The following is a 14,419-nucleotide window of genomic DNA, read 5'->3' on the forward strand; positions in this document are numbered from 1 at the left end:
AACATATACATAAAGTTACAATGCATTCAAACTGTTTATGAAAATAAAAGAAACAGAACAAAAACTTACTGATGTACAGCAGTGAGATCCTGGCTGTGGGGACAGCTGAAAATATTGGTAGTCCATCCAACCGAGATGTGGATTCCCAACGACCGACACTGACCCTCTCTCTTCCTGGCATTGTAAACCCATTGTTTCCCTCCAGTCCACTGGCTGGTGATGTTACAGAGAGGAGGCTGTTCATATGATAATGAAGCGTACTTCTCCCCTTATCCAGTTATATTTTTATTGAGAAACCCAAAAACGGTCACGTCTTCTTTCAGGAATCTCCTAGAAATATAATACTACCTGCATTCAACTGTGCATACCTTTACCAACCAGGACATATCAAACACCACTATAATAGGCCAATGTTTTTAGCCAATAGCTAATTTTGGGTAGTTTCTCTTGGTGAGTGGCTGTGAATTTGACATATACAGTGAATGAAATAAGTATTTGATCCCTTGCTGATTTTGTATGTTTGCCCACTGTCAAAGACATGAACAGTCTAGAATTTTTAGGCTAGGTTAATTTTACCAGTGAGAGATAGATTATATAAAAAAAAAAAAAGGAAAATCACATAGTCAAAATTATATATATTTATTTGCATTGTGCACAGAGAAATAAGTATTTGATTCCTCCCAACCATTAAGAGTTCAGCCTCCTCCAGACCAGTTACACGCTCCAAATCAACTTAGTGCCTGCATTAAAGACAGCTGTCTTACATGGTCACCTGTATAAAAGACTCCTGGCCACAGACTCAATTAATCAGTCTGACTCTAACCTCTACAACATGGGCAAGACCAAAGAGCTTTCTAAGGATGTCCGGGACAAGATCATAGACCTGCACAAGGCTGGAATGGACTACAAAACCATAAGTAAGACGCTGGGTGAGGAGGAGACAACTGTTGGTGCAATAGTAAGAAAAAGGAAGACCTACAAAATGACTGTCAATCGACATCGATCTGGGGCTCCATGCAAAATCTCACCTCGTGGGGTATCCTTGATCCTGAGGAAGGTGAGAGCTCAGCCGAAAACTACACGGGGGGGAACTTGTTAATGATCTCAAGGCTTCTGGGACCAGAGTCACCAAGAAAACCATTGGTAACACATTACGCCGTAATGGATTAAAATTCTGCAGTGCCCGCAAGGTCCCCCTGCACAAGAAGGCACATGTACAGGCCCGTCTGAAGTTTGCAAATGAACATCTGGATGATTCTGAGAGTGATTGGGAGAAGGTGCTGTGGTCAGATGAGACTAAAATTGAGCTCTTTGGCAATAACTCAACTCGCCGTGTTTGGAGGAAGAGAAATGCTGCCTATGACCCAAAGAACACCGTACCCACTGTCAAGCATGGAGGTGGAAACATTATGTTTTGGGGGTGTTTCTCTGCTAAGGGCACAGGACTACTTCACCGCATCAATAGGAGAATGGATGGAGCCATGTACCGTCAAATCCTGAGTGACAACCTCCTTTCCTCCACCAGGACATTAAAAATGGCTCGTGGCTGGGTCTTCCAGCACGACAATGACCCAAAACATATAGCCAAGGCAACAAAGGAGTGGCTCAAAAAGAAGCACATTAAGGTCATGGAGTGGCCTAGCCAGTCTCCAGACCTTAATCCCATCGAAAACTTATGGAGGGAGCTGAAGATCCGAGTTGCCAAGCGACAGCCTCGAAATCGTAATGATTTACAGATGATCTGCAAAGAGGAGTGGGCCAAAATTCCATCTAACGTGTGCAAATCTCATCATCAACTACAGAAAACGTCTGACTGCTGTGCTTACCAACAAGGGTTTTGCCACCAAGTATTAAGTCTTGTTTGCCAAAGGGATCAAATACTTATTTCTCTGTGCACAATGCAAATAAATATATAGAATTTTGACAATGTGATTTTCTGTTTTTGTTTTTTTTAACATAATCTATCTCTCACTGGTAAAATTAACCTAGCCTAAAAATTCTAGACTGTTTATGTCTTTGACAGTGGGCAAACTTACAAAATAAGCAATGGATCAAATACTTATTTCCTTCACTGTATATATTTGAGGGCTATTTTCCCTGATCATAACTACCTATGTGGGTCATTACAAATATCAATTATGATGGGGTTTGCCTTGATGAATCATATTTCCTTTGAACTCAGGCCATTTTCACGGTTCCCCAGGTCTGCATGGCAGACACACAACCGGTATCTCTTTTGCATAACTTTTGATCTTTGGTCAGTATGTGTGGGTGATTACCTCCAACCCTGGGTGAGGATGTTATCTGATGCTAGATACAGGCCCTAGTGAGAAAACCCTTATGGCTCATTCAGACGAGCATGATACTCGTCCCTGTGCAGTGCGTTAAAACCACGCATAGCACACGGACCTATTGATTTCAATGGGGCTATGCACACATGCGTGGGTTTTCACGCAGCGAGTGTCTGTTGCATGAAACTCACCATGTCCTATATTGGTGCGGTTTCACGCACTCAGTCGCCCATTGAAGTCAATGGGTGCTTGAAAACAACAGATAGAACATGGACGCACATCCGTATGGTGTGCGTGTTTCACGCCTCAATTACATTGAAAGAAAAAGTGCTTGCAAGTGCGTGAAAAACACATGCCACGTGCAAAGCACACTGATGCAAAACGCAACGCACACTGACGGCTTTACATGCGATTTTTACGTGCGTAAATCTGTCACGCTTGTGTGAATGTAGGCTAAATCAATACTACTTGACACCTTGGTTAGGAAAGGGTCAATTATGCATTTTGTCTGACAGTGGACATCCTGTGATGGTCAAAGATATGTATTCCTTCAGAAAAAACTGATGCTTTTTCTGTGTCAGAAGGAGATATGAACTGACCAATTAATAACCCAATTTTGATGATTTTACCTATAACACCACAGTTATATCTTGAGGATTTCCCATAGTGAAAAAAGTGCTAATTTACTGATCTAGTGAAATTCACTAAATCACCGTTGCCGTTTTAAGGAAAGGGGTAGGGGTTCCCCAAGGAATGAATTTGAGAAATATTCCCCCATCCCTGCCCCACAGAAACCGTGCCATTCTTGTCCATGGGCTATGTATGGTATTGTAGATCACCCTACTTTTCTAATTTCATACAATCCTTTTAAATGTCCTCAGTGGGTCTAGGCTAGTTTAACAGTTATTTTATTTTTTTTTTCTCCGTGTCACTTTGATATGTTTACCTTTTATTTGACCTTTTTAAAACACTAATTATATATCTTATAAAATTTCAGGTATAGAAACTTTACAGTCATTGATCCAAGTTGGTCCCTGGTTCATGATTCACGGCCATACTTGTGCAATTTTCTGGGGACTGTGTATGGCAACTCATCTAGAGAGATTCTTATGGAGGTAATAAAGAAGGAGAGGCTTGATCAGCTCTGTTGGATCTCACCCAGAAATGAGTAAGTATTTCTTTTAAACAAGCTGTCCACTTTGGACAACTCCTCTCCGGCTTACTCTCCCACTGCCACTGGAACCCCCACATAACAGCTGCTTACATTGATACTTCTAAATTGCAAGAAACTAAATTATTACATAGTGACCATTCCATTCCATGGGTGACTCTGTAATACTTTGCTGTGCTGCCAGAGGTAGAGTCCCGCAGGGTAGTTGCGCATATAGGGTATATGGAAAGAGGCTGTCCAAAATAACTTTACTGCCTTCCCTTCTTGCAAATAGACTCTAAATCTTTCGAGGTTTGTCAAGCCTCTCATGTCAACCTACTTATTTTTAGTTCAGTATATAATATTATTACAGGACTACTTAGGTCAAATTGTTCACAAATGATGTAGTAAACCTTGTAACTATATTCCTACAGGTGGCAACCACAGGAGACGAATGAAAGCTATAAGAGCTATCATGATGCACTGCTACAGAGCGATCTAACGTTGAGCCCAGTCGGAGTAAACACGGAGTGTTACAGAATTTATGAGGCCTGTTCCTATGGCTCTGTTCCTGTGTTAGAAGATGTGATGACACCGGGAAATTGTGGAAACTCATCTGTTAACAGTAATGCTCCTTCACAACTACTAAAGTCTTATGGCGCTCCATTTATTTTTATTAAATCCTGGAAAGAACTTCCAGCCATTATAAACCTTGAAAAAAACATGAGCTTACAAGAAAAGATCCAAAGAAGAAAAAGGATTTTAGAATGGTACAGACAATTCAAATTAAAGCTCAAACACAAGTTCATTGAAACACTTGAAAAAACATTTCTGCTTAAGGATAAGTGAAATGCAGGATGCACTAGCGCCCTCTAGTTCTATTTATATTAATTCACTTGAAAATGCTCCTGCTGAATAGATCATGTACTTTTAACGTGTTGTATTTACATAAATTATTACAGAATATTGTAACGTTTTGTACCTCAATACTGCAGTTCATGGGTAGTACATAGATCTTAGTGAACACAGCTCGTGCATGTATTAACAGTACAAAGAATCTCTACAGTCAGTTCTCAATATCTTGATCCATGGAATACAGGTGCTGGAACCACTGAAAGTTGCTAGACCAAAGGGTCTAATGCTTGTCTGTGTGTTAGGCTCCTTTGGCTCATAGCTCAGAGATTTCCATATCTCAAGGCTATACTATTGGGCCCTCCGTTGATATCCAGTGGCCAGATCTCAATGTATATCATTTTTATTTTTTTTACTGTTTAAACGGACACTAGCTTTTCAAACAACTTATGCTAATATAATAGTATATCTGATGTATATCAACTACATTATTTACTGTTGAAATTTTATCAATGAAAATTATGTGAGAAGGTACTGCCACTAGGTGTCTTCCTTCCTATAATCTGTTGCCCCCAGCCCCTGTTGTCAAGCAAAATCCATCTCTAATTATAGATGGACTGCAGAAGGTGGGGGGGGGGGGGGGGTTGTCTCTTCACTGCCTCCAAGTCTATGGTGGAGGGAGGAAAGAGACAGATAGACGTGCTGCCCATAGAAGTCTATGGAGGTGCGAGCAGAGAGAGAGACCCACACATGCTGCCAATACAAGTCTATGGAGGGGGGAGCAGAGTGAGAGAGACATTTATGTGCTGCAGCTGCTAATAAACATTCTATCTCACCCCAGGGCTGAATTCTCAGTGACTCTGCTCATTGCTGCAGCTTATACGGTTAGGTCCAGAATTATTTGAACAGTGACACAATCTTCAGAAGTGTCAGAATTCTGAGTACACATGACATCCAGGCTGGAGGTCATGTGTATTCACTATCAGGACACTTATGTATGTGGCTGCACATCGTTCTAGTAAGAACGTGATGCTGCTGTGTAAATGAATGGAGAGGAGTGCATGATGCTGATTGGTCACTGATTCGTCAGCATCATACACTTCTCTCCAGAACGCCCAGTTAGTTAACCCCTATCCGCACCAGGACGTAACTGTCCGTCGTTGCGGGAGGTTACTTCCCGCACGAGGACGTACAGTTACTGAGTTAATCCCGGTGCACACTGTCGGCGACAGTGTGCACCGGGAACCGGGAGGTCAGCTGTCGCCGACAGCTGACACTCCCCTCTTGCCGGCCAGCGGTCCTTTGCCGCTAATTTCGGCGCATTAACCCCTTAAATTCGGCGATCGGGTGCAATCGCCGAATTTTAGGGGTTTCTAACAATCGGCAGACCCCCGTCCGAAATCGCGGGGTCTGCCGATAGTATGGCAAACGGAAGCCAAACAATGGCTTCCGGGTCTGCCATGGACGGAAGCCCATCAGGACCAACCTTCGGCTGGTCCTGATAGGCTTCCTGTCAGAGTGACAGGAAGTCACTGTGTCGTTCCCGATGCACACTGTCGGCGACCGTGTGCATCGGGAACTTGGAGATCAGCTGTCCCCGACAGCTGACACTCTCCAGTGTTGCCGATCAGCGGCTCATCGCCGCTGATTTCGGCAATTAACACGTTACATGCGGGGCTCGATTGCGATCTCCGCATGTAGCGGGTTTGTAGCGCATCAGCAGCCCCCATGCAATCGTGGGGGCTTCTGATGCTTGTAATGGCACCCGGGGGCCAGACAACGGCCCCCAAGTCTGCCATGTATGTCAGCCTATGAGGATCAGCCTCTGCTGATCCTCGTAGACCAACTGTCAGAGTGACTGTGACATCACACTGACAGTTGGAATACGTTACACTACCTAGGTAGTGTAATGTATTCTAGCAGCGATCAGAGCTGCAGGTCAAAAAAAGAAAGTGTAAAAAGTAAAAAAAAAGTTAATAAACAAAAATATAAAGTGTAAAAAGTTAAGAAAAATGTTTTATAAAAGTGTAAAAATAAAAGGTTTTGTTTTCCTATAATAAGTCATTTATTATAGGGAAAAAATTCAACCGTTAAAAAAAAGTACACCTATTTGGTATCGCCGCGTTCATAACGACCCAATCTATGAAACTATAATGTTAATTTTTCCGCACGGTGAACGCCGCAAACAAAATAAACGGAAAACTGTCAGCATCGCTATTTTTTGGTCACCACCCCTCCCAAGATATAGAATAAAAAGTGATCAAAAAGTCGCATTTACCCCAAAAGGGTACCAATAAAAACTACAAACCATCCCGCAAAAAACAAGACCGCCCACAGCTTTTTTTTACGTAAAAATAAAAACGTTACGGCTCAGAATAGCGTGTCTCAGAAAATAAATAATTTTATAGAAACTTAATTTTATTGTGAAACGCTGCAAAACTTAAAAAAAACTATACACATATGGTATCGGCGTAATCGTACCGACCGGCAGAATAAATTAAAACGTAATTTATTGCGCACGGTGAACGCTGTAATAAATAAAGAATTGAAAGCGCCAAAATCGCTGTTTTTTGGTCACCTTCGCTCCAAAAAAGATCCTGAGGGGCCAAAATGCTCACTATACCCCTAGAAAAATTCCTTGAGGGGTGTAGATTCCAAAATGGGGCCACTTTTGGGGGGTTTCCACTGTTTTGGTCCCTCCGGGGCGTTGCAAACCCGACATGGCACTGAAAACCAATCCAGCAAAATCTGCGCTCCAAAATCCAAAAGGCGCTCCCTCCCTTCTGAGCCTTGCTGTGGGTCCAAACATCAGTTTACGACCACATATGGGGTATTGCCGTAATCGGGAGAAATTGCTTTACAAATTTTGGGGTGCTTTTTCTCCTTTATTCCTTGTAAAAATGAAAAAATTCTATGTTTCCACAGAAAAATAGGTGATTTTCATCTTCACAGACTAATTCCACTAAATTCTGCAAAAAAACTGTGGGTTCAATATGCTAACTATACCCCTAGAAAAATGCCTTGAGGGGTGTAGTTTCCAAAATGGGGTCACTTTGGGGGGGTTTCGACTGCTTAGGTACCACAAGACCTCCTCAAACCTGACATGGTGCCTAAAATATATTCCTAAAAAAAGGAGGCCCCAAAATCCACTAGGTGCTCCTTTGCTTCTGAGGCCTGTGTTTCAGTCCATTAGGACACTAGGGCCACATGTTGGATATTTCTAAAATCTGCAGAATCTGGGCAATAAATATTGAGTTGCGTTTCCCTGGTAAAACCTTCTGTGTTACAGATTTTTTTTTATTACAAATGAATATCGGCAAAAAAAATGAAATTTGTAAATTTCTCCTCTACTTTGCCTTAATTCCTGTGAAACGCCTAAAGGGTTAAAATATTTTCTGAATGTGGTTTTGAATACCTTGAGGGGTACAGTTTTCAAAATGGGGTGATTTATGGGGACTTTCTAATATATAAGGCCCTCAAAGCCACTTCAGAACTGAACTGGTCCCTGAAAAAAAAGCCTTTTGAAATTTTATTGAAAATATGAGAAATTGCTGCTAAAGTTCTAAGCCTCGTAACATCCTAGAAAAATAAAAGTACGTGAAAAAAAATGATGCAAACCTAAAGTAGACATATGGGGGATGTTAACTAGTAACTATTTTGTGTGGTATTACTATCTGTTTCACAAGCAAATACATTTAAATTTAGAAAAATGCAAATTTTTGCAAATATTTGCTAAAATTTGAAGTTTTTCACATATAAATATTGAATTTATCGACCAAATTTTTTCACTAACATAAAGTACAATATGTCACGAGAAAACAATCTCAGAATCGCTTGGATAGGTAAAAGCATTCCGGAGTTATTACCACATAAAGTGACACATGTCAGATTTGAAAAAATCATCTGTGTCCACAAGGCCAAAACAGGCTGTGTCCTAAAGGGGTTAAAGAAGAAAACACGCCCAGTTAAAAAACACAATACACGCCCAGTTGGACATACGAATAAAAACACGCCCAGTTGTCCATTTCAAAGCTCATTTGCATATATATATATATATAAAATAGCTCATAAATTGGCCAAAAATGAACGTTTTTAAAAAAAAAAACGTTACTGTTCTCTACATTGCAGTGCCGATCACATGCAATAGGAGATAGGGATTTGAGAATCTGGTGACAGAGCTTCTTTAAAGCTGTTTCTGCAGATTAAATCTAACGTCCTACTGTTGCAAATTTGTGGTTTCATCTTCCAGGATGTTGAACTGTATGGTCACCAGTCGTATTTTTCTTGCTAACCTTATTTGCAACAGCTGGAGATTGCAGTGATTTTAATCCACATGAGGTCTACAGTAAAAGGGAGCAAGACTGAGGTCTCACCACCATATTGCCTATGATCTCCAGCAGGAAATGTGAACAGCACTACTAAATGCTGAACTCTGTTGCAGTGGAATCCCAGGTGTTAGATTGTAAACTGCACCGAAAGCTACATTTTTTTTAAAATTCTTTTGAAGTTGTTTTTTTCCCCCCATAGCTTTAAACGATATTATTTATTGTTATATTAACCACTTCCTGACCAGAAGCTTCAACCCCCCCCCCCCCTTCCTGAACAGGCTCATTTTCAAGTTTTAGCCATGTGCCAATTTTAAAGCAAATTGTTGTTCTATTACTTTTCCAACCTACATACATTTGGTCTTGTTTTTCTCAGAACATATTGGGCTTCCATATTGTGTAACAAAAATAGATATATTTAACTTTTTTTAAAATAAGGAAAGAAAAACAAAGTGAATATGTGATTTTAGGTGATGGTGTTTAACATCTGGTGCATGCCATTGTGTAAACACATTGGAATACATATTTGGTAAGTTCTTCCGACTTCAGCAATACCAAATATGTGTGCATTTCCTACATCATGGGTGCAAGACAAGGAATGGTGCGCAAACTGGCTTTTGGAGAGCAAATTTTCAACCGCTGACCGCGAACAGCAATTACAGATGTCGTGAAGTGCCATAACACTCTTGAAGGGGTTGACCAGTCCCAAAAAAATAGATGTCCTATCCTCTGGATAGGCCATCAGTATCTTATCAGTCGGGGTCTGACTCCCGGCATCCCCTCCGCTTCCACTTCATTTAATTTACTGCTCACACTGAGTCCCCGGCACACTTGTGGGTGGCGGTTCACAGTATTGTTGCCTTCTCCCATTCACTTCAATGGGAGAAGGATGTAATACAGTGAACCGCCGCTACAAGTATGTTGGCGATTCATAATGTGAGCAGAGACAGAAATGAGAGGAATGCAGCGCTCATATGAGCGCTGCGGCCCTTTCAAAACAGCTGATCAGCATGGGTGTCGGGAGTCGGACCTCGGCTGATCAGATATTGAAGGACTATCCTGAGGATAGGTCATCAATTCTTTGAGACTTGAAAACCTCTAACACCCCCAAAATGACTCTTATGTAAAATAGGCCCCTCAAGGTTTTTATTTAACCCCTACTCACCCCATTCAGTAACTATACGAAGCCGCTGGAGGTTACTTCCCGCACAAGGACGTATAGTTACTGAGTAGTTCCTGATGCACACTGTCGGCGACAGTGTGCACCGGGAGGTCCGCTGTCTCCGACAGCTGACACTTCACTCTTGCCGGCCAGCGGTCATTTGCCTCTGATTTTGGCAATTAACCCCTTAAATGCGGTGATCGGTTGCGCATTTTAGGGGTTTCTAGCACATCGGTTTACCCTGCTCTGAAATAGCGGGGTTTGCCAATGGTTGGCATGGCAACTGGAGGCCAAACAATGTGACAGGAAGTCACTGTGTCGTTCCCAATGCACACTGTCGGTCACAGTGTGCATCGGGAACAAGTAGGTCAGCTGACACTCCAGTGTTGCTGATCAGAAGGTCAACACTGCTGATTTAGGCAATGCACCGCTTAAATGCGTCTTTCGATTGTGATCGCTGTATTTAGGGGGTTTGTAGCACATCAGCAGCCCCCATGCAATCGTGGAGTTGCTATGGTCAGACAACGGCCTCCGGGTCTGCCATGTATGGAAGCCTATGAGGACCAACCTCTGGCATAGGCTTACTGTCAGAGTGACTGTGAGGTCACACTGACAGTTGGAATACATTACACTATTAGGTAGTTATGAAAAGACAGGAGGGATCCTCCAGCTCACCCACAGAACGTCTCAATCCAGACTGCGCTCGGATCCTGCGTGACGGCGCAAGGCAATAGAAGGAAAGAAAAGATCTTTGATCCAGCGCTTAGAAGTTTTTAAAACAAATCAAAGTTCCAAGTTTATTCCAATGATGAAAATAATCCAAAAGTGAATGGGGGTGGTTGCAGCAGTCTACGGGTTTCGGACAATACTTCTGTCCTTATTCATGGCTCGTGCCTATTAATAATGTGTACTGTCAAGGTTTATATCCGGTCAAGTGAAAAAAGGAATCGGGGATGTGTGCGTGCATGGTGCCATTGGGGTGGGTTGTGTGACGGTTTGTGTGGGGGGGGGGGGTTGTGTGACGGTTTGTGTGGGGGGGGGTTCTGTGCCGGGTGCTGGTGGGGGTTGTGTGCAGGGTACTTGTGGGGGGTATTGTGGCACAGGCGAGAAGATAGAAGTCACTGTAGGTGAGTTTAAAGGCAACCTGTCACCAACATTTCAACCTATTAAACCAGCAATACCTGTTGGCAGTGGGTGAAAAATCATTTCTATATAACCTATAATTGTCTTCTTAATCGGCTCTGTATCTTTGGTAATCAGTTTTTTAGTGTTCCCACACCGTATGCTAATGAGCATAAGAGTCAAATCTTTATTTGAAAAGTCATGTCTTCATTCCTCAAGTCTTTCCGAGTTAATCCCGCCTCCCTACTTTTGATTGACAGCTCCACACATTTCCCCAGCGCACAAAATCCCGCGCTTGTGCATTGTTGTCCTCTTCTGGTGTGTGCGTACAACGGGACACCGGATTATTACGATAAAAGGCGCAAAATGTTTGCAGACTGTTATTTACAGTCGGAGGAGGAGTTTAGGAGAGGGGATAATGGCAATGAACTTTTGATAGCAGCGGCTAGTGAAGGATAAGTAAAGTTCAATAGGTGAAATGCTGGTGACAGGTTCCCTTTAATTGTTTTTTTGCAGCTTCCGCTAGACCTATTGGACTACATCGTAGATTCAGTGAACTACTACGATTGACGGTTTGTTTGTTTATTTATTTTATAAAATAGTTAACGAGGGTTTTGTGGGGGAGTTTTTATTTCAATAAAAATATTTTCTTATGTTTTTTTAATACCTTATTAGTGCCTGTATAATGGCAGTTGTCTGTTTGACGACATCCATTACAAATGTGGGACTTAGTGTTAGCCATTAAAAAGGCTGCAACTAACCCCCCATTATTACCCCGGTACCCACCGCCACCAGGGGTATCGGGAAGAGCTGGGTACGTTCCAGTTCCCGACCATCTGTTGTGATGGTCGGGCACTGGGGCGGCTGCAGGCTGGTATTCTGAAGCTGGGAAGAGCCAAAAACTGTGGCCCTTCCCACCCTTGTAATGCTAGTCTGTTGCTGCGTTGCATCTAGCTGGTTATGAAAGCGGGAGGGACCCGTCGTTTTTGAAAAAAATAAACAAATGATGTGGAGTCTGCCCTATTTTCATAACCAGCCAGATACAACACAAAAGCAGCCTAGAATTACAAGGGTGGGAAGGGCCACGGGTTTTGGCCCTTTCTAGCCTGCGGCTGTACCTATCCGTCACTACAGATGGTCAGATACTGGATCGTACCTGGCTCTTCCCGATACCCCTGGTGGCGGTGGGTACCGGGTAGCCGTTTTACTGGCTAACGCGAAGCCCCACCTTAGTGATGGACAGCGTTAAACAGACAACTGCCATTACTAAGGCGCTAATAAAGTATTAAAAAAGCAGACATAAGAAAATATTTTTATTGAAATAAAAACTCCCCCACACAAACCTCGTTAACCATTTTATTTTTAAAAAAAAATATGTAGATCATTGCAGTAGTTCAACGAATCTACGACGTAGTCCAATATGTCCAGCGGAACCTGCAAAAAAAATAGGCCTCAAGCACACTTCATATTTTTTTAACAGTTCGCACACTGACCCATTAATTTCTATGGGGCCATGCACGCGGGGGTTTTTGTGTGCGCTTTTTGCAAGTTTTTGGGCGCGTAGTTTGGAGCATTTTATGCACCAAAGAATTGATCTAACGCTTTTTTACGCAACACATTTTTTAACGCTTGCGTAAAAAACTAACTGCTTGCTTTCCGATTGATGTAAATGGGAAGCTTAATCAAGCGTTTGACGCTTCTTTTTGCAAGTTTTTTGGCGCATAATTAGGACTCCCATTGACTGAGAACATTTGGCGTGTTTTACGTGCAAAAGAATTAACTCGACACTTCTTTATTTGCACAATGTGTTTTGTTTTAAATTGTGTGTATAAAAAAAGTGCGTTGTATGTACTAACAGTGCGCTTTCCCATTTATGTATAATGAAAAGCGTAATCAATCGTTTTTTTTTCTGCGGTTTTTGGCACGTAAAATGCACCAAAAAAATACGTCAAATACACGCCGTGTGAACCTGTCAACTGAAAAGTCATTCACCACAGGGTCTCCCTCTTGACTTTTATCATTCTTAGCCTTTCGGTGTGTCCTATATCTTCTGCCATCTGCCATTGTAAAAGCACTCCCAAAATGGGAGCTGGACAATGCTTAGCAACTTGAAGATAACTTTTCCTAGCTTGTATCCAGAAATAGGGAGGTGGTGAGTCTACCCCCCACATTTACAGCAGCTGTAAGTCAAGCTGCTTTGCCTGATTCACCTTGCTGTAATTCTGGAAAGTGCTCCATCATGTATCGAACCCAATATAGATATATGAGATGTGTATATATATATATATATATATATATATATATATATATATATATATACCTTGATCTTTGACACTTTATTTTTCTATTTTAGATCATAAGGTGAATGTAGACCACTTCAGACCACAAGATACAAAATTGACCAAGAATAAATGGAAGATGGAAATTGGATATTCAAATTTTGATGTCCTGTGAATAGTTTTCATGTATTAATGTTTTGGAAAATATTTATTTAAATGTATGTGAAAGGGGCGCAACAATAATTAAAATATTAGTGTATAAACTGACTGATCTAATAAACTACTGTGGAGTTCTCATGGGTTCGATACATGATTTCTCTTTATTGTGGTTCGACTTGGCACACGGGAGTGTGATATTGTCACTCTACTAACCTTGGTGTAGGTTTTCATGGGGCACATAACTGTGACCCTGATCACTCCCCTTTCGTGTGAATCCTTTATCCGCAGTTTAATATACCTTATAACTGGCATCAACTATATAGAATTTCTATTAAATTTTTATGAATAGATTTATTTGCTGCACTTAGTTTTTGTTGCTGCTTCCCTCTCATACATATACATTTGTATAGACAGGTTTTTTACCTTTTCTTGATACTGATCCTGGACATCTTCGGACATATATATGTCCTGAATATTTATAAATTCTGTCATTCCGTGGTTCGATTTATTTTGGGTCTATATGTATTTGTGAAAAATTTTGCTTGATAAGCTATTTACAACAATATTGATTGTTACCTGTCACTTGGCAACGTGTTCCGGTTCTCGCTAGTTGAATGTGTGCACAATGGCGTCAGGAGTTTGTTGATTACCTGCAACCAGGCAACTTACTATAGACGTCACTTCCGGGTGCTGTCAGCCTGACGCATGCGCACCTGCTAGCAATAAATACCTGATAGGGAGGACTTGAGTCAAACACATACGAGCACTTTGCATAAATTAAATATCAGTCTTTTGATTGGTCGGTGGTCTGACAGCCGTAACTTGATACACATCTTGTTGAATATTTGATTACATTGTAATTAGGTCTATATTGAGTCGTTCTAATATATAGACGTTTTTAATATGTCACTTGTCACTCTCTGTATCAATGTTTTATTTTTTGATACCGTAACTTTTGTTTTACACGTAACTAAATGCTGTTTGTATTTTTGATACTATTGTAATGAGCTTGATTGCTTGTATTTGATGCACACTATATAAACCATGACTGTTGTACACACCATTATGCTTGAAAAAAG

At 41.5% G+C, this 14,419-nt stretch overlaps 1 protein-coding gene across 2 annotated transcripts in view; it reads left to right on the forward strand.

Annotated features, from left to right (window-relative positions):
- The window catches only part of RXYLT1 (ribitol xylosyltransferase 1), a 36,241-nt gene extending 31,834 nt beyond the window's left edge, over nucleotides 1–4,407 (forward strand). For both annotated transcript variants that reach the window (XM_075856861.1, XM_075856862.1), the window contains 2 exons: nucleotides 3,289–3,459; nucleotides 3,876–4,407. In XM_075856861.1, coding sequence (XP_075712976.1) covers nucleotides 3,289–3,459; nucleotides 3,876–4,290 — 586 coding nt within the window. In that variant the 3' untranslated portion in view covers nucleotides 4,291–4,407. The remainder of the gene's footprint in view (nucleotides 1–3,288; nucleotides 3,460–3,875) is intronic.
- The last annotated feature ends 10,012 nt before the right edge of the window (nucleotides 4,408–14,419 follow it).

This window comes from Rhinoderma darwinii, chromosome 3 (assembly GCF_050947455.1).
Source record: "Rhinoderma darwinii isolate aRhiDar2 chromosome 3, aRhiDar2.hap1, whole genome shotgun sequence".
Classification (NCBI taxonomy): Eukaryota; Metazoa; Chordata; class Amphibia; order Anura; family Rhinodermatidae; genus Rhinoderma; species Rhinoderma darwinii.